This window comes from Dipodomys merriami, unplaced genomic scaffold, assembly GCF_024711535.1.
Source record: "Dipodomys merriami isolate MVZ:Mamm:240054 unplaced genomic scaffold, mDipMer1.0.p SCAF_82, whole genome shotgun sequence".
Taxonomy (NCBI): Eukaryota; Metazoa; Chordata; class Mammalia; order Rodentia; family Heteromyidae; genus Dipodomys; species Dipodomys merriami.
In genome coordinates this window covers 6,058,766-6,084,524 of record NW_027206424.1, presented here as the reverse complement: position 1 = coordinate 6,084,524, position 25,759 = coordinate 6,058,766, and the positions used below count along the sequence as shown (strand labels likewise).

Here is a 25,759-nt window from a genome sequence, read left to right as displayed (position 1 = left end):
CTGTTTTCAGTTATTTTTTTCTTTATGTCCTCTGGTTTATTCCCTTTGTCACTGTCTGAGGTGTCTGTACCTTCGTCTTGTATATAAGTTTGTCTGATTTGGGGAGTGGAAGGGGAATCAAGGGTGACCAATGCAGCAGTGATACTCACTAGACACTATGTTGGAAGTGAACTATACAAATTGGTGGGGAGGGGAGTTGGAAGGGGAAAAACAGAGAAAATGAGGGAGGGAATGACACCGTTGGACAAGAAATGTACTCATTACCTGACTCACATAGCTGTGACCCCTCTGTATGTCACCTTTACAATAAAATTTAAATTTTGAAAAAAGAAATGTGATGTATGATAGGTTCAGGTAGCTCACTTGGGAGGCTGAGCTCAGAGGGAGGAGGGCATGTCAAGGCCAACCTCGGCAGACAAGCCCTCTAGACGCCCTCTCCAAAATAACCAACAAAAAGCATGGCTGGGTGTACAGTTCAAGTAGTAGAGCTTACCAAGTGTAAGCCCTGAGTTCAAACACAAGTACTGACAACTGGGGGGTGGGGGAGAGAGAGAGTAGAAAGAAAAGTGTGCTATAATAAAAACATGTGAGTTTAAAATATATGAAGAAAAAAGCCGGAAGTGGCGCTGTGACTCAAGTGGTAGAGCGCGCCTTGAACTGAAGAGCTGAGGGACAGCGCCCAGGCCCAGAGTTCAGGCCCCACGACTGGACCCAAAAAAATAAAAAATAAAATAAATAAAATACATGAAGATCCCAGGTGAAAGTGGCCAGAAGACAGCAGACTAAAGGCAGCTGCAGTCACTGGCATCTCCAGAGGACAGGGCGCAAGAGCTGGTGGCAGTTCACCTGCAAGTGGGTGACAGCAGGAAAGTACTGAAGTTTCAGTTGTGAACAGATCATCTTATAAGAATAACAGAATTTTCAGGCAGGTGGACCATGAGTTTGAGCCCAGCCTGGCCATAATCCTAGCTACTCAGGAGCTGAGATCTGAGGATGGCAGTTTGAAGCCAGTTCAGGTAGGAAAATCCTTGAGACTCTTCAATTAACCACAGAAAAAAAGCGAGAAGTGGTGCTGTAGCTCAAGTGGTAGAGTGCTAGCCTTGAGCAAAGGGAGCTCAGGGACAGTGCCTAGGCCTAGACTTCAAGGCCCAGGACCCGCAGTGAAAGAGGCGGGGGGGGGGGGGGGGGGCAAAACTAATACTAACAGGGTACGAGGAAAAGTAAGAAGTAAGCATACCTGCAGAAGGCAGAGACTGAAGAGAGAACAAGAGACTCAGAAAACACAATGAACCCTGGTCTCAGTACCAAGCAGAACTGCAGTCTAACTAGACAGCCTACTTAGCACATTGGTGTGGAGAAGTTCCCTTTTCTTCTCAGATACTAGTGAAATCCAGATGATCATGAGCGAGTATTTTGAAAAGGTATGTTCCAAATAAATTGGAAAATCTAGAATGGGTAGATTTCTAGACACATATCATCTACCAAAATTGACCTAGAAAGATTTTTTAAAATCTTAATGGACCAATAACAAGCAATGGAGTTGAGGTAATAATAAAAAAAAATTTTAAGCCCCCTCCTGCCAGGCACTGGTAGCTCAAAGCTATAACCCTAGCTACTCAGGAGGCTAAGATCTGCAGATCATGGTTTGAAGCCAACCCAAACAAGAAAGTCCATAAGACTCTTACCTCCAATGAACTACCAGAGAAAAAGTCAAAAGGGAGCTGTAGCTCAACTGGTAGAGCATTAACCTTGAGCAAAAAGGAGATCATGAGCCAGGCACCGGTGGCTCATGCCTGTAATCCTAGCTACTCAGGAGGCTGAGATCTGAGGATCACGGTTCAAAGCCAGCCTGGGCAGGAAAGTCCATGAGACTCTTTTTTTTTTTTTTTTTTTTTGTCGGTCGTGGGGCTTGAACTCTGGGCCTGGGCGCTGTCCCTCAGCTCTTCAGCTCAAGGCGATCGCTCTACCACTTGAGCTACAGCGCCACTTTATTGGAGATAGGAGTCTCACGGTCTCTCCTGCCCGGGCTGTCTTTGAACCACGATCCTCAGATCTCAGCCTCCTGAGTAGCTAGGATTACAGGCATGAGCCACCAGCGCCCGGCTCCATGAGACTCTTATCTCCAATAAACCACTAGGAAACCAGAAGTGTTGTTGTGGCTCAAATGGTAGAGCACTAGCCTTGAGCTGAAGAGCTGAGAGACAGCGCCCAGGCCCAGAGTTCAAGCCCCACAACCGACCAAAAAAAAAAAAAAGAAGATCATGGATAACACCGAGGCCCTGAGTTCAAGCTCCCCAGGACCAGCAACAGAAACAAAACAAAAAATCTCTCCCAACAAAGTAAGGCTCAGTGAACAGATTCACCGCTAAGTTCTACTAGACTTTCAAAGATCACAAGCACTCTTGAAAGGACTCCATATAACAAAAAAAGGAAAGAGCAGGACCAGGCATGCTGACATACAGTTGCAGTCATAGCTACTCAGGAGGCAGGAGCCAGCGGGGTCAGAGCTCAGATCCAAATAAGCTAGACTCAGAAAGTCAAGTATTAGCATAGCACTAGTGGCTCACACCTGTAATCCAAGCTACTCAGAAGGCTGAGACCTGAAGCCAACCACACACATCCAACCACTACCAGAAGCCAGGTACAGAGTTGTGACTCACGCAGTGGAGCATCAGCCTTGAGCAAAAAAAGCTAAGGGTCACGAGCTCAAGCTCCAGTACCAGCAAAGAAAATAGCAATACTATTTTAAAGCACAGACCATCCCATGAAAGATAACTGAGTTAAAAACAATCAAGTATCGCATGTTTTCTGTCATACATGGAACCTAAATCTATTTTTAAGCATCAAAGTACAGAGTCACCACTGGGATACAGGAAAGAGATCGTCAAGAGCGGATGTGGGGGTCAGTGTGGGTAATGGGGGAACAGGACATATGTGTATGAAAATTTTAAATGCTGATGGGATTTTTCCTGGAAATTCTGGTAATGTTTTGTAGTTGGGGGGCGGGGGGGGGTGTGGGCAACGGAGCTTGACTCGGGGCCTCCCTCTCTCACTTGGCTTTCTTGCTCACAGTTGGTGCTCTGCTACTTAAGCCACGGTTCCAGCTTGGAATTTTGCTGGTTAATTGGAGAGGGAATCTCCCGATTTCTACCTGGACTAGCTTTGAACCTCAAAACCTCAGCTTCCTACGTATCTAGATTACAGGTGTGAGCCACCAGTGCCCAGCTTGCTGCAGAGTTTTTTTGTGGGGTTTTTTTTGTGTGTTTTTTTTTTTTTTTGGTCGGTCACGGGGCTTGAACTCTGGGCCTGAGCGCTGTCCTTGTGCTCTTCAGCTCAAGGTGAGTACTCTCTCTACCAGTTGAACCTTAGCACCACTTCTGGTTTTCTAATGGTTTTTATTGGAGATAAGAATCTCACGGACTTTCCTGCCTGGGCTGGCTTTGAACCTCAATCCTCAGATCTCAGCCTCCTGAAGTAGCTAGGATTACAGATGTGAGCCACCAGTGCCTAGGTTTTCTATTTTTGTTGTTATGAGTTGTGGGGCTTGAACTGAAGGCCTGAGCACTGTCCCTGAGCTTTTTCACTCAAGGCTAGAACTCTACCACTCTGAGCCACAGTGCCATTTCCAGTTTTCTGGTGGCTAATGGGAGATAAAAGTCTCAAGGATGGGGCTGGGAAGGTGTCTCAGTGATAGAGTGCTAGCCTCACATGCATGAGGCCCTGGGTTCACTTCCTCAATACCACATAAGCTGGGGGGTCGGGGGGAAGCCAGAAGTGGGGCTGAGGCTCAAGTGGTAGAGCATTAGCCTTCAGCTGAAGAGCTGAGGGACAGCGCCCAGGCCCAGAGTTCAGGCCCCACAACCAACAACAACAACAAAAAGTCTCATGGACTCTCCTGACAAGGCTGGCTTTGAACCGCAATCCTCAGATCTCAGCCTCCTGAGTAGCTAGGATGACAGGCGTGAGCCACCGGCACCAGGCTAGTTAAAAAACCTGAAGTACTTTATTAAGTTTTATTTAGAAGTATTGATTTTCCCTGGCATTTTTCTTCCTAAAGAATAAGTGTTGATCAAAATCAAATGATTTGTTCCTCTTTAAAGAATATTAAGAGCTGTCTTCTTCCTTGTCCAGTAGTGAACAGAACACGTTGACTTGTTCTTATTCTGTGATATAAAACGACACCCTGAACCTAACTCAATCTCAACGTACTTTCCGATGCATCACTGAATACATGTCAAAAACATTTTTTTGATGGGGCTGGGAAGTGGCGCTGTGGCTCAAGTGGTAGAGCGCTAGCCTTGAGCTGAAGAGCTGAGGGACAGCGCCCAGGCCCAGAGTTCAGGCCCCATGACTGGACCCAAAAAAAAAAATTTTTTTTGAGACAAGACCTCTCTGTGTAGCTCAGGCTGGCCTCAAACTCCATACCTAGCCCACAGTCCTGAACTTAGGCTCCTCCTACTTCGGCCTCCAAAGGACTGGAACATAGGCATGTGCTACCGGCCCGGGCTACATTACTGTTATTATTATCTGCCAGTCCTGGGGCTTGAACTCAGGGCCTGGGCACTGTCCCTGAGCTCCTTTTGCTCAAGGCTAGCACTCTACCACTTGAGTCACAGCGCCACTTCCAGCTTTTTCTGCTTATGTGGTGCTGAGGAATTGAGCCCAGGCCCTCATGCACGCAAGGCAAGCGCTCTACCACTGAGCCACCTTCCCAGCCCCCCCAGCTACGTTTTGATAATAGTTTATTAAGAACTTTTAGGGGTTGTAGGCATGGCTCCATTGGTAGAGTGCTAGCCAGTGAGTGAAAGCATCAGGTACTGAGTTTGAGTCCCAGTTTGAATACATCTGTATTCAAACATAAAGTAGTCTAAATGGTTTCCTTGCCTCCCTTTCCCAAGACATTTCCTCATCTCCAAATAAAAGGCCTATGGCCCCAGCTCAGCAACACCTCCTGGCACTTCTTTCTGCTCTCACCCTCTGAATGACCACAGAACCCAAAGCCAGCCTCCCTAGATGGACGCCCTTTCCTATGTGTTCTGTCTTCGCGATTTCTTTATGACTCAACCCTTCTGTTCCTTTTTTTAGATTCAAGGTTCCTTTTTTATGTTTCCTTTCATCTTTAAATAGTTGTACAAGGTGACTTATTCAACACATCAATTTTTGTGTACGTGCATCTTGATGGTCATTTCTCCCATCCAAAGTTCCTCTTTAATCCTATTCACTTTTCACAACATCCTGTTCTTATTTTGTCAATACAGTAACAGTCTATGAATCAGTCTTTTTAATATTCACATCTAAAGTTTTTTTCTGATTCCCCAAACTGCTTGCCCCCCTGGGGCAGCGGGGGGGGGGTGTCTCTCACTGTGGTTGTGGTTGAGCAGAGCAGGAAGCGGCGCTGCCACTGGGCTGGGGGCCTTTCCAACTGCAGGTGACAAAGCCCAGATCTGTCCTCATTGAAAAGGGGGGCTCAGAACTGCCGAGTGCAGTAGATCAGCTCCCGGCCACAACCCCTTCCTTCCTCTCCCCGTCCAGGCCCACAGGTGCAAGGTCAGCCTCAGGTTCCTGGAAGGCTCCACAACCTGACCTCAGCCTGGACAGGACCCTGCTGGCACCAGACAGCAGCCCTGGGCTGCCTGGAAAGCAGGCCCAGCCTGAACACCGTGGGCTATCTCTAATGGAGGCTACAGACCTCTCCCACAGAAACAGCCATACCTGAAAATACGTGGGGGCGGCTCCCCACAGGGATGTTTCCAGAGGGGTCCGGAGTCAGCAGGCAGCCAGGACCCTCCTTCTGTGAGGCCAAGGCCTGGAGGACCTTAAGGTCCTGAGTAGGGTCTTAACTATGGGCACTGCAAGAAGCAAGATCAGCCAAGTAGTCCCGAAGCTTGGTGTGGGAGCGTACCCAGGCCCCGTGGGAACCACACGGGCCTGGGCAAGCAACAGGCTGCATGGGGCCAAGCACTATGTGGGCAGGACCGCGGGGGTCACAGGACCGTGGGGTCACAGGACCGTGGGGTCACAGGACCGTGGGGTCACAGGACCGTGGGAACCCAAGACCATGGGGACTCAGGACCGTGGGGACTCAGGACCATGGGGTCACAGGACCGTAGGGGCCCAGGACCGTGGGGGCCCAGGACCGTGGGGACTCAGGACCGTGGGAACCCAAGACCGTGGGGACTCAGGACCGTGGGGTCACAGGACCGTGGGGTCACAGGACCGTGGGGTCACAGGACCGTGGGGGCCCAGGACCGTGGGGACTCAGGACCGTGGGGACTCAGGACCGTGGGAACCCAAGACCGTGGGGACTCAGGACCGTGGGGTCACAGGACCGTGGGGTCACAGGACCGTGGGGACTCAGGACCGTGGGGTCACAGGACCGTGGGGTCACAGGACCGTGGGGACTCAGGACCGTGGGGTCACAGGACCGTGGGGACTCAGGACCGTGGGGTCACAGGACCGTGGGAACCCAAGACCGTGGGGACTCAGGACCGTGGGGACTCAGGACCGTGGGGTCACAGGACCGTGGGGTCACAGGGCCGTGGGGTCACAGGACCGTGGGGGCCCAGGACCGTGGGGACTCAGGACCGTGGGGTCACAGGACCGTGGGGTCACAGGACCGTGGGAACCCAGGACCGTGGGGTCACAGGACCGTGGGGACTCAGGACCGTGGGGTCACAGGGCCGTGGGGACTCAGGACCGTGGGGTCACAGGGCCGTGGGGTCACAGGACCGTGGGGTCACAGGGCCGTGGGGTCACAGGACCGTGGGGGGCCCAGGACCGTGGGGACTCAGGACCGTGGGGTCACAGGGCCGTGGGGACTCAGGACCGTGGGGTCACAGGACCGCGGGGGTCCCGGGACCGTGAACCCCCCACGGTCGCGTGGTGGGAGGAGGCACGTGGTGCCGGCTGGGATGGAGAGGCTGCGGCTGCACCGAGATGTGGCGGGCGGTGCGGCCGGGACGGTGCGCGGCAGCCGCACTGGGGTGGGGGTGGGGGTGGGGTCCGCGGGAGGGGGGACGGGGGGGGGGACGGAGGGAGGGAGGCGGTGGGGAGCGGGGAGCGCCGCGTCTCCTCCCTTCGCGTCTGCGCGTCCTCGGGCGGAGCCTCGGCTGTGCAAGAGGGCCCGGTCCGTCCCCGGTCCCCGGGAAGAGAGGCCGGTCCCCGGTCCCCGGGAAGAGAGGCCGGTCCCCGGTCCCCGGGAAGAGAGGCCGGTCCCCGGTCCCCGGGAAGAGAAGCCCGGTCCCCGGTCTCCGGTCCCCGGTCCCCCGGGAAGAGGCCCGGGCCCGGCTCTCCGCGATCCACGCGGGCCGCGCGGCAGGTAAGGCCGAGGCCGGGCCGCGGGAACCGGGGGCTCAGCCGCCGCCGCCGGCGCCCGGAGCCCGGGCCCCGAGCAGCCGAGCCGGCGGGCGCGGGGAGCGGGCGCGGGGAGCGGGCGCGGGGGCTCCGGGGTCGGGATCCGGGGCCGGCGCTGCGGGGTCGGAGGTCGGGGGTCGGGGCCGGGCTCTCCCCGCCCCCCCAGCTCGCCCAGCCTTTCCGGGAGCGGCGCGGACGCTGCACGGCGCACTCCCCCGGCCCAGCCCTCCCCCGACCCCGCACCTGAACCCCAAGAAGCGCCCCGGCCCCGCTCCCCCTCCCCCCCGCCCTCTCCGTCCCTCGGCCCCCTCCCCCCTCCCCCCGCCCCCCTCCCCCCGCCCCCCCGCCCTCTCCGTCCCTCGGCCCCCTCCCCCCTCCCCCCCGCCCCCCTCCCCCCCGCCCCCCGCCCCCCGCCCTCTCCGTCCCTCGGCCCCCTCCCCCCTCCCCCCCGCCCCCCGCCCCCCGCCCTCTCCGTCCCTCGGCCCCCTCCCCTCCCACCCGCCCCCTCCCCCCCGCCCCCCGCCCCCCGCCCTCTCCGCCTCTCGACCCCCTCCCCTCCCCCCGCCCCCCCTCCCCCCCGCCCCCCTCCCCCCCGCCCCCCTCCCCCCCGCCCCCCGCCCCCCGCCCTCTCCGTCCCTCGGCCCCCTCCCCTCCCACCCGCCCCCTCCCCCGCGGCCCCCCCTCCCCCCGCCCCCCCTCCCCCCCGCCCTCTCCGCCTCTCGACCTCCTCCCCTCCCCCCGCCCCCTCCCCCCTCCCCCCCGCCCTCTCCGTCCCTCGGCCCCCTCCCCTCCCACCCGCCCCCTCCTCCCCGGCTCCCCTCCCCCCGCCCCCCCTCCCCCCCGCCCTCTCCGCCTCTCGACCCCCTCCCCTCCCCCCGCCCCCTCCCCCCTCCCTCTCCGTCCCTCGGCCCCCTCCCCCCTCCCACCCGCCCCCTCCCCCGCGGCCCCTCCCCTCCTCCCCGGCTCCCCTCCTCCCCGGCTCCCCTCCCCCCGCCCCGGGCCCTCGGGACGCTGAGGTTCCCCCCCCCCGCAGGTCGGCGACATGAACTGGACGGCGGCCGCGTGCTGGGCGCTGCTGCTGGCCGCCGCCTTCCTCTGCGACGGCGGCGCGGCCAAGGGCGGCCGCGGGGGCGCGCGGGGCAGCGCGCGCGGGGCGCTGCGGGGCGGGGCGCGCGGGGCCCCGCGGCTGCGCGCCCGGCCCGCGCCCCGCTACGGCTCCTCGCTGCGCGTGGCGGCGGCGGGGGCGGCGGCGGGGGCGGCGGCCGGCCTGGCCGCGGGCCCGGGCTGGAGGAGGACGGCGGGGCCGCGCGGGCCCGGCCCGGAGGACGGCGAGGACGCGGCGCCCGGCGGCAACGGGACCGGGGTCTACAGCTACTGGGCCTGGACCTCGGGCGCGCCCGGGCGGGGCCCGAGCCCCGGCCTGCTGCTGGGCGGCGCCCTGGCCACCCTCGGGCTGCTGCCGGCCGGGGGCGCGCCCTGAGTGCGGACCGGCCCCACCCGAGCCCCCGGCCCACCCCGGGCCCACCCCGAGCTCCCGGCCCACCCCGAGCTCCCCGGGCCCCGCCCCGGGCCCACCCCGAGCTCCCGGCCCACCCCGACCTCCCCGGGCCCACCCCGACCTCCCCGGGCCCACCCCGACCTACCCGGCCCACCCCGACCTACCCGGGCCCCACCCCCGACCTCCCGGCCCACCCCGAACTCCCTAGGCCCCACCCCGGGCCCACCCCGAGCTCCCGGCCCACCCCGAGCTCCCCGGGCCCACCCCGGGCCCACCCCGAGCTCCCGGCCCACCCCGACCTCCCCGGGCCCCGCCCCGGGCCCACCCCGAGCTCCCGGCCCACCCCGACCTCCCCGGGTCCCACCCCGACCTCCCGGCCCACCCCGACCTCCCCGGGCCCACCCCGAGCTCCCGGCCCACCCCGAGCTCCCCGGGCCCCACCCCCGACCTCCCGGCCCACCTCGAACTCCCTAGGCCCCACCCCGGGCCCACCCCGGGCCCACCCCGAGCTCCCGGCCCACCCCGACCTCCCCGGGCCCACCCCGACCTCCCCGGGCCCACCCCGAGCTCCGGGCCCCACCCCCAGCTCCCCGGCCTCACCCCGAGCTCCCGGCCCCACCCCCAGCTCCCCGGCCTCACCCCGAGCTCCCCGGCCCACCCCGAGCCCCCAGGCCCACCCCGAGCTCCCGGCCCCACCCCGAGCTCCCCGGGCCCACCCCGAGCTCCCCGGCCCACCCCGAGCTCCCGGCCCACCTCGAGCTCCCGGCCCACCCCCCACCCCGACCCACCCACCCACCGTCCATGCGGGCCAGGCGCACGCCCTCCGACTTCCCACAGGGAACCTCAGTCTCAATTCTGGAAGGTCGGAGCCCCACAAAGGAGAGAAGAGGAGGGCACAGTGGCGCCCGCCCCAGGCCCAGGCAGGCCTGCGGGCCTGAGGTCCTGGGGTCCTGAGGTCCTGAGGTCCTGAGGTCCTGGGGTCCTGAGGTCCTGAGGTCCTGGAGTCCTGAGGTCCTGGGGTTCTGGGGGCCTGCAGTGCTGGGGTCCTGCGGTGCTGGGGTCCTGAGGTCCTGGGGTTCTGGGGGCCTGCGGTGCTGGGGTCCTGAGGTCCTGGGGTTCTGGAGGCCTGCGGTGCTGGGGTCCTGGGGTCCTGCGGTGCTGGGGTCCTGGGGTTCTGGGAGCCTGCGGTGCTGGGGTCCTGCAGTGCTGGGGTCCTGGGGTTCTGGGAGCCTGCGGTCCTGGGGTCCTGGGGTCCTGGGGTTCTGGGGGCCTGCGGTGCTGGGGTCCTGCAGTCCTGGGGCTCTGGGGGCCTGCGGTGCTGGGGTCCTGCGGCCCTTAAGTCCTGCGGTCCTGTGGCTCAGTCCTGCCACTGAGCTCTCAACAGAACTTGGGGTTTGAAGGAGAACGAGGAGCTTGACCAGCTACAACGCCAGGGCCAGCCGTCTACCAACCCAACGGATCTAGAGTAGAACCGTGGACCCCAGAAACACCCATGGGTCCTCCTGACTCCCAGACCAGGCTCCCAAGACCAGGCAGCCGTCTCTGAGGCCTCTGCCGGAGGACTGACCCTGAGGGTCACTTAACTGGTCTTGGGACTGGTGGAGGTGGGGGGCGGAGGGGGGGAGCATACTTAAGAACATTCCATTTCCTTTGAGAGGATCACTCAGGGGGGACGACTGCCAGCCCTGCTTGAGGGCCACTGTGAGCCAGGGGGCATGGTGCCATGCTTCCAGGGGGCAGCCCTCTCCCAAAAGCAGATGCCCTGGGGGCAGGACATGGCACAGGGTGCCCACAGCATCTCAAAAGGCCCACAACCACTCACAGGTGGTTCGAAGGAGGCTGGCTGAAACAGCCGCCAATCTCATCAGTGATTGGGGGGAACAGGGGTTGTAATGCAAGCCTGGGCTTCACACAGAAGGCTGCTCCCTCCAACAGCTGAGGATCATCTGACCACCCAAGGGACACTGAGCCCCAAGCTCATGCTCAAAGAAGCCTTAAGAAGATAAAGGACAGTCCTTTAAAAATGTGCCTCTGGCAATACACTTGTGCTCAGACTGGCGCCTTGCTTGCCCTGGACTCACCAGCACAGCCCCCGTAAGTCTGTCTTGGAGGAAGGGAGGCTCCCAGCTCTGCCAAGTTCCTTAGCTCTGATCACCAAACAACCTCAAAGCTGGGCAGGTTTTCCCAGGCCCTGGCAGTCCCCATCCCCCATTCCTGTGCTCTTGAGAGATCCTCATCTACAGCTAGGCTGTTTCTGGAATAGGTCCTGGCCCTCTGGACCACAGGCCTTGGGGCTCCGTCGGTGGTCATCATGCTGGACCTGGGCTGGCACATAGTTTCGGTTGGGAGCAGGTTTCAATGCTCCTGGTAGAACTCTGGCCAAGTGTTTTTCCTGAGCAGCAAGTTTTAGGATGCAGCTCCCTGCCACCTGTCATCCACACTGCCAGCTCTCAGACACAAGCCAGCCCCCAAGCTCCATGACCGACAGCAAGCCAAGACCAAGCCTGCCTCGGGGCCTCAAAGGCAAATTGAGTCTCAGGGGAAACCTGCCGGTGCCCCTCTGCTTCCCAGATACCAACCAGAACAGTCGGCACAGAAGACCCTCACTCCAGACACAATGGAAGTCCCATCTTTTATACCTCCCCCACCAGTCAGAGTGCCCAGGAAGTAGACTGCACAGAGGGAGAGATCTCAGGGCAGACTCAACACACAGAAGCACAAGAGACATCAGGGGAAAGCCGGTGTGATGGCAGCCACCCCGAGAGGAAAGGACCGCCGAGCAGAGGCCCAGCCATGCTCAGGCCCTAACCACAGCTGAGACCAACTACTGGCCAGGCGCCCCCTCTCCTGGCCCCGTGTGCACCGCGCCTGCCCACGCTACCCCTTCATTTCCAGAATGCAGCTCCTGCCGCATTCTCTCTGAAGGGCACCTGCGGCTGTGAGGGTGCCAGCAATCCTGAGATGCCTTCTGCACCTCCTCGCTTGCTAGAAGGTGCCATCCTGGCTGGCCACTGCCATGTGCAAACTGAACTGCGAGAAGGTGGCCTCCCAAGGTGCTGGCCCTCGGCACCAAGCTCAGAGGCCAGTGCCCGCACACAACTCTGAACTTGCTGTCCATGTCTGTGTACACATTAACAGGGAAGAGTTCATTGTGAATAAACCCCTCTGCTGGACTGTGCCTGCCCACCCCCGGTCTACAGCAGCACCAGGAACTTTATTTTTTATTTTTTAAATTTTTTTTTGGGGGGTCCGCTCGTGGGGCCTGAACTCTGGGCCTGGGCACTGTCCCTCAGCTCTTCAGCTCAAGGCTAGCGCTCTACCACTTGAGCCACAGCACCACCTCTGGCTTTTTTCTTTTTGCTTATATGGTGCTGAGGAATCGAACCCAGGGCCTCAGGCATGCAAGGCAAGTGTTCTACCACTGAGCCACCTTCCCAGCCCCAGCACCAGGAACTTTAATACCTGGGCCCAAGGTACCGCAGGTACACAATGAAGGAGCCAACAAGAGGATAAACCTTTTAACCCATGTTCTTTTACATTGTAGATACAGCTTTGACTCTTTCCTTAAATACCAAGCAGGAGCCTCCTGAGCAGCCCATGCATGCAGGACTGTCTGGGACCTGTAACCAGGGACGGCCTGAATTTGGCAGGCAGGAGAGAACAGTGCCCCAGGATTAGGGGTCTGAGTTGGAGCGGCCAGGTAGAGCATCTAGAAGGCAGGAGTGGGGAGACGGTCCCACGCCTCACACATTCTGGCTATGAAGTCCAGGAGGCCGCGCCCTGCCCAGCGGGCTCAGGATGCTGCGTTGGCTGGGGGTGGTCCTGCAGGATGTCACGGTCCAGCATCACTGTGCCCAGCAGCCCACTGCGGAAGGCTCGGAGGAAGTCACGGGCGGCTGCAGAGTAGTTGGGCTGAACGACATTCACGTCACCTGGGACAGAAGGTCTGGTGAGGAAGGAAGCTCCCTGCAGGACAGCCTAGCCCTAAAAGACTAAGCTGCGCATCAGTGGAGCCTGGGGCAGGGTACGTTCACACAGGGGCTCCTTCCACTCTAGAAACTTCCCCAAGTCCTGGTCGCAAGACAACCACCACAGTTCCCATGCATGCCTCCTTCCTGTCCTCCCTCAAGGACAGCCCAGTGAGGGCCGTAGCCCCACTCACCCGTGCCTGTGAGCACCTTCACCTTCCGCGTCTTTCCCAGCCGCACAGCCACACTCTTCAGCACACGCTCAATGTCGTCACAGGCACTGCCCAGGCTGTAGTGCTGCACATACCTGCACAGCCCACAGCTCCAAGTCAGCCTTCAAGGAGGTGCTGACGGTTTCCCAGGAACCCAGTGCCCAAGGGCAAAGCTCAGGAAAGTAGAACCACCACCCAAAAAGGTAACATCTAGCCAGGCACCAGTGGCTCACATCTGTAATCCTAACTACTCAGGAGGCTGAGATTTGAGGATCACAGTTTAAAGCCAGCCTGCGCAGAAAAGTCCCAGTGAGACTCATCTCCAATTAATTACTCTAAAAATGGAAGTGGCTCAAAGTGGTACAGTGCTAGCCTTGAGCAGAAGAGCTCAGGGATAGCACCCAAGCCCTGAGTTCAAGCCCCACGACCAACAAAAAGAAAAAAAAAAAGGAAAAAAGAAAAGTAAGGCTCTGGAAAAGAGGTGGCCATAGGACATAAAGAGCAGGACACAGACTCCCCTCCAGAAGAGGCACAAACTTGAGCCTGCAGTCTAGATATCCATGTGCCAAGGTGACAACAGGCGCTGAAATAACTTGCCCAACAGGTGAGTGGTCACAGCACACCAGCACACACAGAGATGAGGGGTCACAGACAACCAGGCATGACCAAGGTCACAGGAAGGAGAGGCGGGGGGGGGGATATTTGATTCCAAAAAATGGGAAAAGAAATGTGAACAGGCCTTTCCTGGAGACGTTACAGACAAGACAGCAGCATTGCACACAGAGGATGAACCTGAGTTAGCACATGACACAGCAGCAGGCTAAAGGAAGACCAGGCACACCAAATACGAAGAAGACGTGGAAAAACCCAAGCTGTCATTCTGTGCTGGGTGGTCCATGACGCTCAGCAGTTCCAAGAGAAGTCAAAATGCACATCTACCATGTTCCTGGCCATGACTCTACTCTGCTTGGTTTTTCCCAAGAGTAGAAACTTACATTCCATAAAGATTTGACCCTTACGGTTGCTAGCGCTTTATCTGTACCAGCCATAACTGCAGATGCCCCCAGGCCATCCAGATAAACCAAGTGCAGGATTTCTAAGCTATCAGCCATGAGCTCAATCATAAAAGGAAGTGAGCCATTAGCACACATTCAGCACTGATGTATCTCAGAACACTCATGCCCAATGAGGAAAGCTGGGTAAGAGGCAACCCATATGCCTCCATTTATAGGAAAGCCTGGAAAATGCAAATTACCTATGGAAGAGAGCAGATGGCAGGGTGGGCAAGCACAGAAAGCCCAGAATTGGTGACGAAATGCCCAGCTTTTTTCTGTTTAAAGTGGGTTCTTTTTTTATGCATTTGTATTGTTATTGTAAAGGAGAGGGGTTACAGTCACGTAAGTCAGATAGAGAGCACATTTCGTTTTGAACAATGTCACCCTTCCCTTTGGTAATGGCTCTTCCGTCGAGCCATCTTCTTGGGTGACCAGCTCAGATGCACTCATGCCAAATGTGCAGATTATGTGCCATCTTACTGTCAGCATCTCACTGCTGACTTACAGAAACACACACCGCTCCGCAGCGGCTGTCACTCACCTCAACACTCCATGCTGGTTGAGAGTGAAGAGGAGGTAGTCGGCCATGGTCTCTTCCCCAACCAGGTGGTCCAACACTGTTCCTGAAAGACAAGCAGTATCTATGCCCCGCGGGCTCTGCCTGAAGACCCGTGTGGCCCCGGCCCCCCACTGGCCTGACCTCACTGGACACCTGTCACAGGACAGAATGGGGCCACACACGTGTGCCACGAGCCGCGCTAAGAGAACAGGCAGGTCAGACATAGCAGTAACATCCTGGTCTCAGGGGAGCCCGGGTTCTCAGGGAGAACTCCAAAGGTGGGGTGGAGGGGTACTCACCACACAGGGCCAGCTTCAGGCCCACCTCCACGCTCTCAATCCGAGGGCTCAACACCCCAGGGGTGTCCAGCAGGAACATCAGCGGTCGCTCACACACCTGCTCAGGCAGAGGATGGAGTAGGTTACAGAGCCTCTAGCCAGCCATCTTTGGAGACCCTAAGGTTCCTAGATCAAACCCAGCCCCGTGGGTCATCCTTGTTACAAAGCACTACGACCTCCATAGGGTTTAATTCACACTAAATTTGGAGTAAAAAGTAAGAGAAAACACAAGGAAAAGTGTAAGAATTGGTCTCTCTTAGCTCTGCCCTAACCATTCCCCACAGGTTTGCCGAAGACAGAGCAGTACCGGGCAGTGGAAGTGGAAGGAAGGGAAGAAGGCCAGAAGCAAAGCTGGCCCTGGCGGCGCCAGGCTGGGCCGTGCCAGGCTCGGCAGCGCCTGCACAGCTGTCAAAGACCCACCTGGATTCTTGATGTCACCGCTCTGGTGATTCCAGGCTCACCTCCCACCCGAGCAGCTCTGCCTGTAACAGAAAGAAGCTGTCAAATGTTTCACAGTAGTTCAGAACACGCAACAACTCATCCCGTGTTTGGCCCCAAACAGCTCACAACCAAAGAGGTTTTCAAAATCCAGGCACAAGCCAGAGACAGGGGGCTGACGCCTGTAATCCTACCTTCTCAGGAGGCTGAGAGCTAAAAATCACAGTTCAAAGCAAATCTGGGCAAGAAAGTCGGTGCAATTCTTATCTACAATTAGCTGTCAACAAGCCAGAAATGGAATTATGACTCATGTGGTAGAGCACTAGACTTGAGCAAAAAATAGCACAAGGACAGCACCCAGGCCCTGAGTTTAAGCCCCAGAACCAGCATAAAAACATAATGGCTCAAATGTGAATTCACACTATATTGCTAATATGGAACATGAAGCCTTAAATAAGACTGAATATAGATTCGTTTGACTTGCATAAGTCAAGGATGCCAGGGGGCTAGGCTGTGGGACTGAGTGTTGTGGGTTGTTTTGAATCAAAACCTGGGACTAAGCAGCCCAGGTCCTCGGGCTCACAAATGTAGAGAACATGGCTGACAACACAGCTGTCCAAGTCACGCAGAGGGAAGGGGCTGCGGGAAGACCCTCAGGAGGAAGCCACCTCCCTGCCTGGCACATCCCCTACCCTACAGCATGCTGGAGTCTCTGACCCAAAGGCTGCATTAAACAAATGAAAAAAAAAAAATACCCCAGGCACCAGTGGCTCACGCCTAACTATTCAGGAGGCTGAGAGCTGAGGATTAAGGTTCAAAGCCATCCTCAACAGACAAATCTAAGAGAGTCTTATCTCCAATTAAACAGCAAAAAGTTGGAAGTGGAGTTGTGGCCCAAGTAGTAGAGCACCAGCCTTCAGCAATAAGTGTGAGCTCCAGGTCCTGAGCTCAAGCTCTAGTACCAGCACCGCCTTGCCAAAAAAAAATCAAGTTTTGAAAAGTCATTAAAGATTTTAGAGAAGCCAGATACAGGTATTTCATGCCTAAAACCCTAGCTATTCTGGAGCTACCCTGGGCAGAAAAGTCCTTAAGACTCCATCTCCAAAATAACCAGCAAAATACTAAGCTAGAAGTATGGCTCAAATTAGGTAGAGTACCAGCTGAGCAAGCATGAGGCCCTGAAAACAAAAATTGGAGGCAAAAACAACAAAGGTATTTAGCCTGGCACTGGTGGCTCACACTTATAATCCTAGCTACTCAGGAAGCTGAGATCTGAGGATCTCAGTTCAAAGCCAGTCTGGGCAAGAAAGTCCATGCAACTCTTCCTCTAAACACCAAAAAGCCGAAGCTATAGCTCAAGTGGTAGAGTGCTAGCTTTGAGCATAAAAACTAAGGGACAGTGCATAGGTCCTGAGCCCTGGGACTGGCACAAAAGAAAAAAAAAAAGAAGAAGAAAAAAGGAAAGAGAGGTAGGAAGGGAGGGAGGGGAAAAAAAGAGAAAACAAAAAGTTTTAGATTCTTTTTTTTTTTTTTTTTAAATCTGTCACGGGGCCTGGGTGCTGTCCCTCAACTCTTTAGCTCAAGGCTAACGCTCTACCACTTGAGCCATAGTGCCATTTCCAGCTTTTTCTGTTTATGTGGTACTGAGGAATCGAACCCAGGGCCTCATGCATGCAAGGCAAGCACTCCAACACTGAGCCACCTTCCCAGCCCCAGAAATTTTTTGAATATAAAGAAGTGTAGCAGCCAGGTGCCAATGGCTTACGCCTGATCCTAGCTACTCAGGAGGCTGAGATCTGAGGATTGAGGGTCAAAGCCAGCCAGGGCAGGAATGTCCATGAGATTCTTTTTTTTTTGGGGGGGGGGGGGGAGGGGAGGTTACGGTCGTGAGGCCTGTACTCTGGGCCTGGGCGCTGTCCCTCAGCTCTTCAACTCAAGGCTATTGCTCTACCACTTGAGCCACAGCGCCACTTCTGGCTTTTTTCATTTTGCTTATGTGGTGCTGAGGAATCAAACCCAGGGCCTCAGGCATGCAAGGCAAGTGCTCTACCACTGAGCCACCTTCCCAGCCCCTCTATGAGATTCTTACCTCTAGTTAACCACCAGAAAACCAGAAGTGGCGCTGTGACTCAAGTGGTAGAGTGCTCGCCTTGAACTCTGAGCCCAGGCCCAGAGTTCAAGCCCCACAACCAACAACAACAACAACAAGGATAGCAGGCGGCTGTCCATCACATGGCCCTCCGTCCACTCAGCCAGCAGGTGTCCGGCAGGGTCCTGCACCATCCCCTCCTGCACAGGCATACCTATCCTGAGGTGCTGCCTCCTCAGAGAATTGATCAGGGAGGACTTGCCCACGTTGGGGACCCCAACCACCATGATGCAGTACTCCAGGTTCTGTGGAAGCAGGAGAAGAGCCGTGACTCCACCTTACCAGGCCCGAGCCCACAGGGGTTCCCAAAGGAACCCCTGGGGTTCCTCCCAGGCCAGCCTCCTGGAACAGCACCACAGCGTCCTCCACACTGAAGTACCCCAGGATCAGTCAGGAGAGACCTGGGTGACCCCCACATGCCCACCCCCAGGTCTGCATCCCAACAACCAACCTCTGCTCGATGATAGCGGTAACTGCTCCCAATGAGCTCTGTGACCTTCGGAATGATCTGCAATAAACCAGCCACATCTTCTAGTCTCATGTCCATTCACCAACCCACGTCCTGTCACCTCTGCTCCCCTCTACAATCACCAGCTGAGAGAACAAACACCTCCCAGGCTTTGATCAGCAGTGACGGTCAAAGACGCCCAACTAGGCTGTGCTGGTGAGACTGACACACCCACCCCCAGGCAAGAGTAAGGCTTCTACCACAGGAGGGCATCCATGAGAGAAGTGATCATGTTCACCAGTAAACTTGTGGTGTCCCACCAAATGCAAACAGGAGAACTAAGTGACCTGTCACCTCAGAATGACTTTGTACTCCCTGAATATCCATCTTGGGCTGTATCAGCGTAAGACATGGGGGGGGGGGGGGGGGCCCGCCGGAGACTCTGCACTCCTGGGCAGTAGGAGCCAGAACCAGGATTAAAACTGATTACCAAACAAGGAACAGAAACACCTGCATGTGAGCAGAAAGGCCTACCTGTTTGACATTTTCATCCTTTACACAGTTGGTAAAAATGACGTTTTTTAGGCCTGTTCCTTCTAAGTGCTGCAAAATTTTCTGAAAGAGACATTTCCATTTTAAACACTCAACAAAAATACAGATGGTGTTATAAATAAAAGTTGAGGATCCAGGTTCAAAGAGACTCTATAGGACTATGTATTGCTCAGAGACAACTCCTCTCAGGGATGGGCAACAACACAAAATGAGAACCAAGGGCCTCAGCCTGCCCCATCACTGGTCCCAGGACATACCGAGGACAGAGATCACAGCAGTGTAACTGGGCTGGGCTGTGAAGACCAGGAAACACAGACTGACCTTTGGAAGTTCAGCGCCTCTGTGAGTAAACAAGTCATCCTGAAACTACTTCTGGCAGTGGACTTACAGAACCTGGACTTCACTGAGAAATTCCACTGTTCCAATGTGTTCTGACCTTCTTTCAAACACTGTAAATCGAAGGGACATCAAACCTGATCTGAAACTATCTAAAAGCTCAAAAGTATACTAAAGTTGACACAAATTCATTAGTCTTAACATTCACTGAAATCACTGTGGAACTGCATCCTATTTGTGAATATTTACCTTTATAAACCATACCTATTTAAAATTAGTGTTGTAATGTTTGATTGCTACTGGCCCCAAAATATAGTCAATGCTTACAAAAGAAAAAAATCACTGATTAAATCCATTAATTTTAGTTATTTCTTCCAGGACTGAAAATGTGGCTCAACTGGTTGAACAACACCCTCAAGCAAGAAATCTGAGACTGTGAGATGCTGAGTTCAAGCCCCAATATCCCCAGTATCAATACACTCTCTCCATATATACATATATACATATATACACACACACACACACACACACACACATATGCACACACACATATATACATGTGGTAATTATTTCTTCCAGACATCCACTGAAGCTGGGATAAGGACATAAGCCATGACAAAGACATACTGAAGCCACAGTTCCCATGTAGATTCACTCAAGCTGTCCTCAGGGAAGTGGGCTCTTCTTGGAGCACCTGGCCAGACTACAAGGTGAGTACTCAATACAAAGTCTGCAAAGGCTAGTATTTAAATGGCAAAAGCAACCACAAATGAGTTCCACTAACTAATAAAAGCAACAGAAACCAGTCGTGAAGATAAATAACCAGAGCTGCAACCGGAGGAAATCCCTAGAGGTCTGTGCAGACCCCCTGGCCTTTGTGATCATGTCTATCAGCTGACAGCAGGAGGAGCTCTCAGGGGAACTCCTCAGCTCTCCTCCTGATGGGTGGAGGCGACTCGAATGTACAGACACGTAATCAACTGCAGCTGCAACAAATGGAAATGTTCTGTACCATTAACACCTTTTCAAAACACTGGCTTGAATTCAAGATTTTTACATTTTTCTCTCTACAGTTTGGTAATAGAGGCAAAAAGAAAAAAAGCAGAAGACACTTCAGATCCTGTTTCCAGTCCTCATGGCTTTTTTAACCTCTGTGCCACATGGAAAATATCTTGCATAGGCCCAGTTCTATCTGGCTTTAGAGAAATCAGTAGCCATTTTGGCCTCTCCCTCTTCTAACTTCTGAATCAAAGGATGTGCAGAAAGCAGACAATGACTACTATGTGGAGCTTAGCAGACAGAATCAGTAACCTCAGGAATGCCTACCAGACAGTACAGCAAATATAGAGGCCTACCAGACACCATAGCTATCAACCTGCCAGACTGTATAGCTTCTGACCTATCAGCTGTCTCAGCTATCAGCCTACCAGACAGCACAGCTATAGACCTGCCAGACAGTAAAGCAATATGTCAGCCTACCAGACAGCACAGCTATAGACCTGCCAGACAGTAAAGCAATATGTCAGCCTACCAGACAGCACAGCTATAGACCTGCCAGACAGTAAAGCAATATGTCAGCCTACCAGACAGCACAGCTATAGACCTGCCAGACAGTAAAGCAATATGTCAGCCTACCAGACAGCACAGCTATAGACCTGCCAGACAGTACAGCAATATGTCAGCCTACCAGACAGCACAGCTATCGGCCTACCTGACAGTACAGCTATGTATCAGCCTACCCTGACAGTACAGCTATGTATCGGCCTACCTGACAGTACAGCTATGTATCAGCCTACCTGACAGTACAGCTATGTATCAGCCTACCTGACAGTACAGCTATTACAGACTACCGACAGCTATCTGTCACTTGGCTCAAGTGGCACACTGACATTTCCCAAAGGGTATGCACCCATGTTGAACACTTAGGTCCTTAACGTCTGAGGTAAGCAACCAACCTGAGGAACCAGGCTGGAGCTGTTCCGGAAGCAGAGCTTCGTCTGTGTTGGTGACTCTTCACACTTCTGTGGGCATCTGTGGGATGGTACTCACGTGCTGCTCTGTGAGATCTGCCAAGTCCATCTTGTTGAGGACAAGCAAGTGAGGCTTCAACCCCAGGGTCTCCTGAAACAGAGGGTTGCGACCTGATAGTGGAATGTGGCGATGTTAAGGCAAAATCCCTTGAAAGGTTTACATTTTGTCTTCTCTGACTAGGTCAAAGGAAGCCGGAGGAGGGAACCTCATCTCAAAGCAGGCCACCCAGCCGACATCCCACCTCAAGAGTATGGAGCCAGCTCTGATCCTGGTTTGCAAAGGGTACACCTTCTACCACTGCCAGGGTAGGCAGTCAGGCAAGGCAGTGACGGTCACACAGCTTTCCAAACATGATGGTAGCAAAACCAAAGCCAACGCTCAGCCAGGCACGGTGGTGTATATCTTTAATCACAGCACTTGGGTGGTTGAAGCTGAAAAGACTCCAGAGAGTTCCAAGCAATCTGAGATACCAGGCTTAGTTGCCAAGATACTTAAGTTTCAAATGAGTGACATGATCACTCAAGAAAAAGTGACTGTAAAGTCCTAACTAGAGTATCTTCAGAACACTACCCTACCCTGTGGCTACTAAGGACTCCCAAGTCCTACCACGGGGCACCCAGCAGCTGTGCCTAAAAATGAGCAGGTCCCTTCCCTCATGGAGACTCACTGGAGACACCACTTGCTACTGACATCTTCAACCAGGACTGCTAGGACAAAGGTAGGGTCTTAGTCCTAGTCCACTACACCTGACGCTAATACAGGCAGGAGGGGACTTCTTATCTTCACATCCTGAACCTCTGCTTTCCTGGTGCTGCATCTCTCCCTGAGGATCAAGCTGCAGGGGTCCCAAGGCCCCTGCCTGCCCCATCTAAGCAGTCAGTCAGCTGTCTCCCCACTCCAAACTTTCCTTCCTATATATGACTACAGCCCCCAGACTCTCCTCCCAGGATGCTACAGAGACCATCATCCAGGGAAGGCTGCCTGCCACAACCTAGATAAGGCAAAATGTCCTAGGGTTGAAGGATCACACATACTAAAAGATAACCACATTTTATGATGTTTTGATAGACACACAATTGTCACCACTATATGCTACATAAACTGATGCATATTTACAGCCTAAAACAAAAAAACCCAAGGGGTTGTTTGTTTTTGTTTTTTGCCAGTCATGGGGCCTAAACTCTGGGCCTGGGCTCTGTCCCTCAGCTCTTCAGCTCAAGGCTAGCCATCTACTACTTGAGCCACTGCACTACCTCTGGCTTTTTCTGCTTATGTGGTGCTGAGGAATCAAACCCGAGGCCTCATGTATGCAACTCTGCCACTGAGTTACCTTCCCAGCCCAGAAACCCAATGTTTTGTTACTAAAGTTCCAACAAGATCATGAACTTTGAATAACACCCTGACTCTGCACTGTCTGGGTGGCAGTGCCTCAGTACCGTTTTCCCCAGGGCTCACACCTGCTGGCTCAGCCTCCCCAGTCTAGGCTGCCCTGGCAGATTTGTAACAACTAGAAAAATCAGTATTTTCATCACTAAAGAACTTCAGCATAGCTCAAATGGACAAAGTCTATGAAGCCTGTGTCAAAACAAGATCAAGTCTTGCCAATTCTCCCAAGCACAGGAGGAAAGTTGTGATTGGTAGGAACCTTTAATCTCAGGTTTCATGCCCTATCTGGAGAATTTCACTGCTGGATCATTCTGGAAAGCCCAGGTGAGCCAGGCAGAGGCCAGGACAAATGACATCAATGCTCCCACACGTGAGATTCTGGTGTAAAACAAAGCTTGGCAACGGGCCTATTTACAAGCTCCCCAATAATCCCAATATGTTATAAAAGACCGAGAGCCACTGCTCTAAATGCCAGTAACAAGTAAGGTCTCGAGTCACTGCAAGCAGTGACTACACTGGGCCCACGGCAGGCAGACACCGGAAGCGCTCCCTGCTGCCTCTGCGTCTCTGCCTGGGAAAGTGGTCCCTCCCGCACCAGGAAAGGATATCCGAGCATCGTGAACCTCGATGACACAGTCCACCACCTTCAGACTGCTCTGCATCTTCTTCAGTCCTGGAACACATGAAAGTATTCAAGGGCAGGCCAGGGCCTTTCAAAGGGGCAGGGTTGTCTGCTACTCAGAAGCAATCTCAACTCCTCTGGAGGTCGGGAGTTCGAAGCCTGCACAGGCAGGGAGACCTATCTCGAAAACAAAACCCAAAGTGTGGAAGGAGCCGGGCGCCGGCGGCTCCCGCCCGTCCTCCCAGCTGCTGGGAGGCTGAGGCGGAGGATGCGGCTCCCGCCCATTGGGAGGCTGAGGCGGAGGATGCGGCTCCCGCCCGCTGGGAGGCTGAGGCGGAGGATGCGGCTCCCGCCCGCTGGGAGGCTGAGGCGGAGGATGCGGCTCCCGCCCGCTGGGAGGCTGAGGCGGAGGATGCGGCTCCCAGCCGGGCAGGAACGTCCGTGGGAGCCTCTTAGCTACCTACAAGCGCGGGGGGGGGGGGGGGGGGGAGGGCAGAGCTGGGGGCGGCCCAGGCCGAGTCCAGGCCCCCGACCGGACAAGACCTAAATGGCAGAGAACGGCTGGCTGCCAGCTCCTGGCCGGAGGTCTCGGCCTGGCCTGGGGACCCCCCGGCCGCCCCGCAGCTGCCTTCCGGGGGTCAACGCCGCGAAGACACGCGGGGAGGCCGGAGTGCGGGCTGCGCGGGGCGAGGCGCGGGGGAGCGGGGCGGCCGGGGGAGCGGGGCGCAGGGCGCCGGGAGGCCGGAGTGCGGGCTGCGCGGGGCGAGGCGCGGGGGAGCGGGGCGGCCGGGGGAGCGGGGCGCAGGGCGCGGGGAGGCCGGAGTGCGGGCTGCGCGGGGCGAGGCGCGGGGGAGCGGGACGGGCCTCACCCTTGGCCATGTGGCCTGGGAACCAGCGCGCCACGTCGCGGCCACGCAGGGGGAAGCACTCGCGCCAGGCGGCCTGGGCGCCGAGCAGCGCGCGCGGCGACGGCCTCATGGCGGCGACGGCCTCACAGTGCCGCGCCCCGGAAGCGCTCTCGGCCCCGCGCGACCGGTGCCGGTCCCGGCAGTCCCAGGGCACCAAAGTTCCGACGCCGCAGCCCAGGTGACCAACGGCACTGCCGGGCGGGGGCGGAGACCCGGGGGCGGGGCTCCGGGGGCAGCAGGCCCTGCCGTGGGCGGGGCTCCGGGGGCAGCAGGCCCTGCCGTGGGCGGGGCCCCGGGGGCAGCAGGCCCTGCCGTGGGCGGGGCTCCGGGGGCAGCAGGCCCTGCCGTGGGCGGGGCTCCGGGGGCAGCAGGCCCTGCCGTGGGCGGGGCTCCGGGGGCAGCAGGCCCTGCCGGGGGCGGGGCTCCGGGGAGGGCAGCAGGCCCTGCTGTGGGCGGGGCTCCGGGGGCAGCAGGCCCTGCTGTGGGCGGGGCTCCGGGGGCAGCAGGCCCTGCCGGGGGCGGGGCTCCGGGGGCAGCAGGCCCTGCCGGGGGCGGGGCTCCGGGGGCAGCAGGCCCTGCTGTGGGCGGGGCTCCGGGGGCAGCAGGCCCTGCTGTGGGCGGGGCTCCGGGGGCAGCAGGCCCTGCCGGGGGCGGGGCTCCGGGGAGGGCAGCAGGCCCTGCTGTGGGCGGGGCTCCGGGGAGGGCAGCAGGCCCTGCTGTGGGCGGGGCTCCGGGGGCAGCAGGCCCTGCCGTGGGCGGGGCTCCGGGGGCAGCAGGCCCTGCCGGGGGCGGGGCTCCGGGGAGGGCAGCAGGCCCTGCTGTGGGCGGGGCCCCGGGGGCAGCAGGCCCTACCGTGGGCGGGGCTCCGGGGAGGGCAGCAGGCCCTGCCGTGGGCGGGGCTCCGGGGGCAGCAGGCCCTGCCGGGGGCGGGGCTGGGGGGGGCAGCAGGCCCTGCTGTGGGCGGGGCTGGGAGGGCAGCAGGCCCTGCCGTGGGCGGGGCTCCGGGGGCAGCAGGCCCTGCCGTGGGCGGGGCTCCGGGGGCAGCAGGCCCTGCCGTGGGCGGGGCCCCGGGGAGGGCAGCAGGCCCTGCCGTGGGCGGGGCCCCGGGGAGGGCAGCAGGCCCTGCTGTGGGCGGGGCTCCGGGGGCAGCAGGCCCTGCCGTGGGCGGGGCTCCGGGGGCAGCAGGCCCTGCCGGGGGCGGGGCTCCGGGGAGGGCAGCAGGCCCTGCCGGGGGCGGGGCTCCGGGGAGGGCAGCAGGCCCTGCTGTGGGCGGGGCTCCGGGGGCAGCAGGCCCTGCCGTGGGCGGGGCTCCGGGGAGGGCAGCAGGCCCTGCCGGGGGCGGGGCTCCGGGGAGGGCAGCAGGCCCTGCTGTGGGCGGTGCTCCGGGGGCAGCAGGCCCTGCTGTGGGCGGGGCTCCGGGGGCAGCAGGCCCTGCCGGGGGCGGGGCTCCGGGGGCAGCAGGCCCTGCTGTGGGCGGGGCTCTGGGGGCAGCAGGCCCTGCTGTGGGCGGGGCTCCGGGGGCAGCAGGCCCTGCTGTGGGCGGGGCTCCGGGGGCAGCAGGCCCTGCCGGGGGCGGGGCTCCGGGGGCAGCAGGCCCTGCCGGGGGCGGGGCTCCGGGGGCAGCAGGCCCTGCTGTGGGCGGGGCTCCGGGGAGGGCAGCAGGCCCTGCTGTGGGCGGGGCTCCGGGGGCAGCAGGCCCTGCCATGGGCGGGGCTCCGGGGGCAGCAGGCCCTGCTGTGGGCGGGGCTCCGGGGAGGGCAGCAGGCCCTGCTGTGGGCGGGGCTCCGGGGGCAGCAGGCCCTGCTGTGGGCGGGGCTCCGGGGAGGGCAGCAGGCCCTGCTGTGGGCGGGGCTCCGGGGAGGGCAGCAGGCCCTGCTGTGGGCGGTGCTCCGGGGGCAGCAGGCCC

At 57.9% G+C, this 25,759-nt stretch overlaps 2 protein-coding genes across 2 annotated transcripts; one reads left to right on the top strand and one right to left on the bottom strand.

The window, feature by feature from the left end:
- The first annotated feature begins 7,105 nt into the window (after positions 1-7,105).
- On the top strand, positions 7,106-12,037 carry Sprn (shadow of prion protein). The gene is made up of 2 exons (XM_070011385.1): positions 7,106-7,318; positions 8,387-12,037. The coding sequence occupies exon 2, from the start codon at positions 8,396-8,398 to the stop codon at positions 8,831-8,833; it is 438 nt and encodes a 145-aa protein (XP_069867486.1). The 5' UTR covers positions 7,106-7,318; positions 8,387-8,395; the 3' UTR covers positions 8,834-12,037.
- A 321-nt stretch (positions 12,038-12,358) lies between these two features.
- Mtg1 (mitochondrial ribosome associated GTPase 1) lies at positions 12,359-24,000 on the bottom strand. Its single transcript, XM_070011386.1, has 11 exons — positions 23,815-24,000; positions 22,932-22,996; positions 20,956-21,060; positions 18,553-18,633; positions 18,022-18,078; positions 17,725-17,815; positions 15,404-15,465; positions 14,945-15,041; positions 14,628-14,709; positions 13,014-13,126; positions 12,359-12,783 (listed from the first exon to the last, which is right to left on the bottom strand). Exons 1-11 carry the CDS (start codon positions 23,921-23,923, stop codon positions 12,608-12,610), a joined length of 1,038 nt encoding a protein of 345 aa, XP_069867487.1. The 5' UTR covers positions 23,924-24,000; the 3' UTR covers positions 12,359-12,607.
- Positions 24,001-25,759: the final 1,759 nt, after the last annotated feature.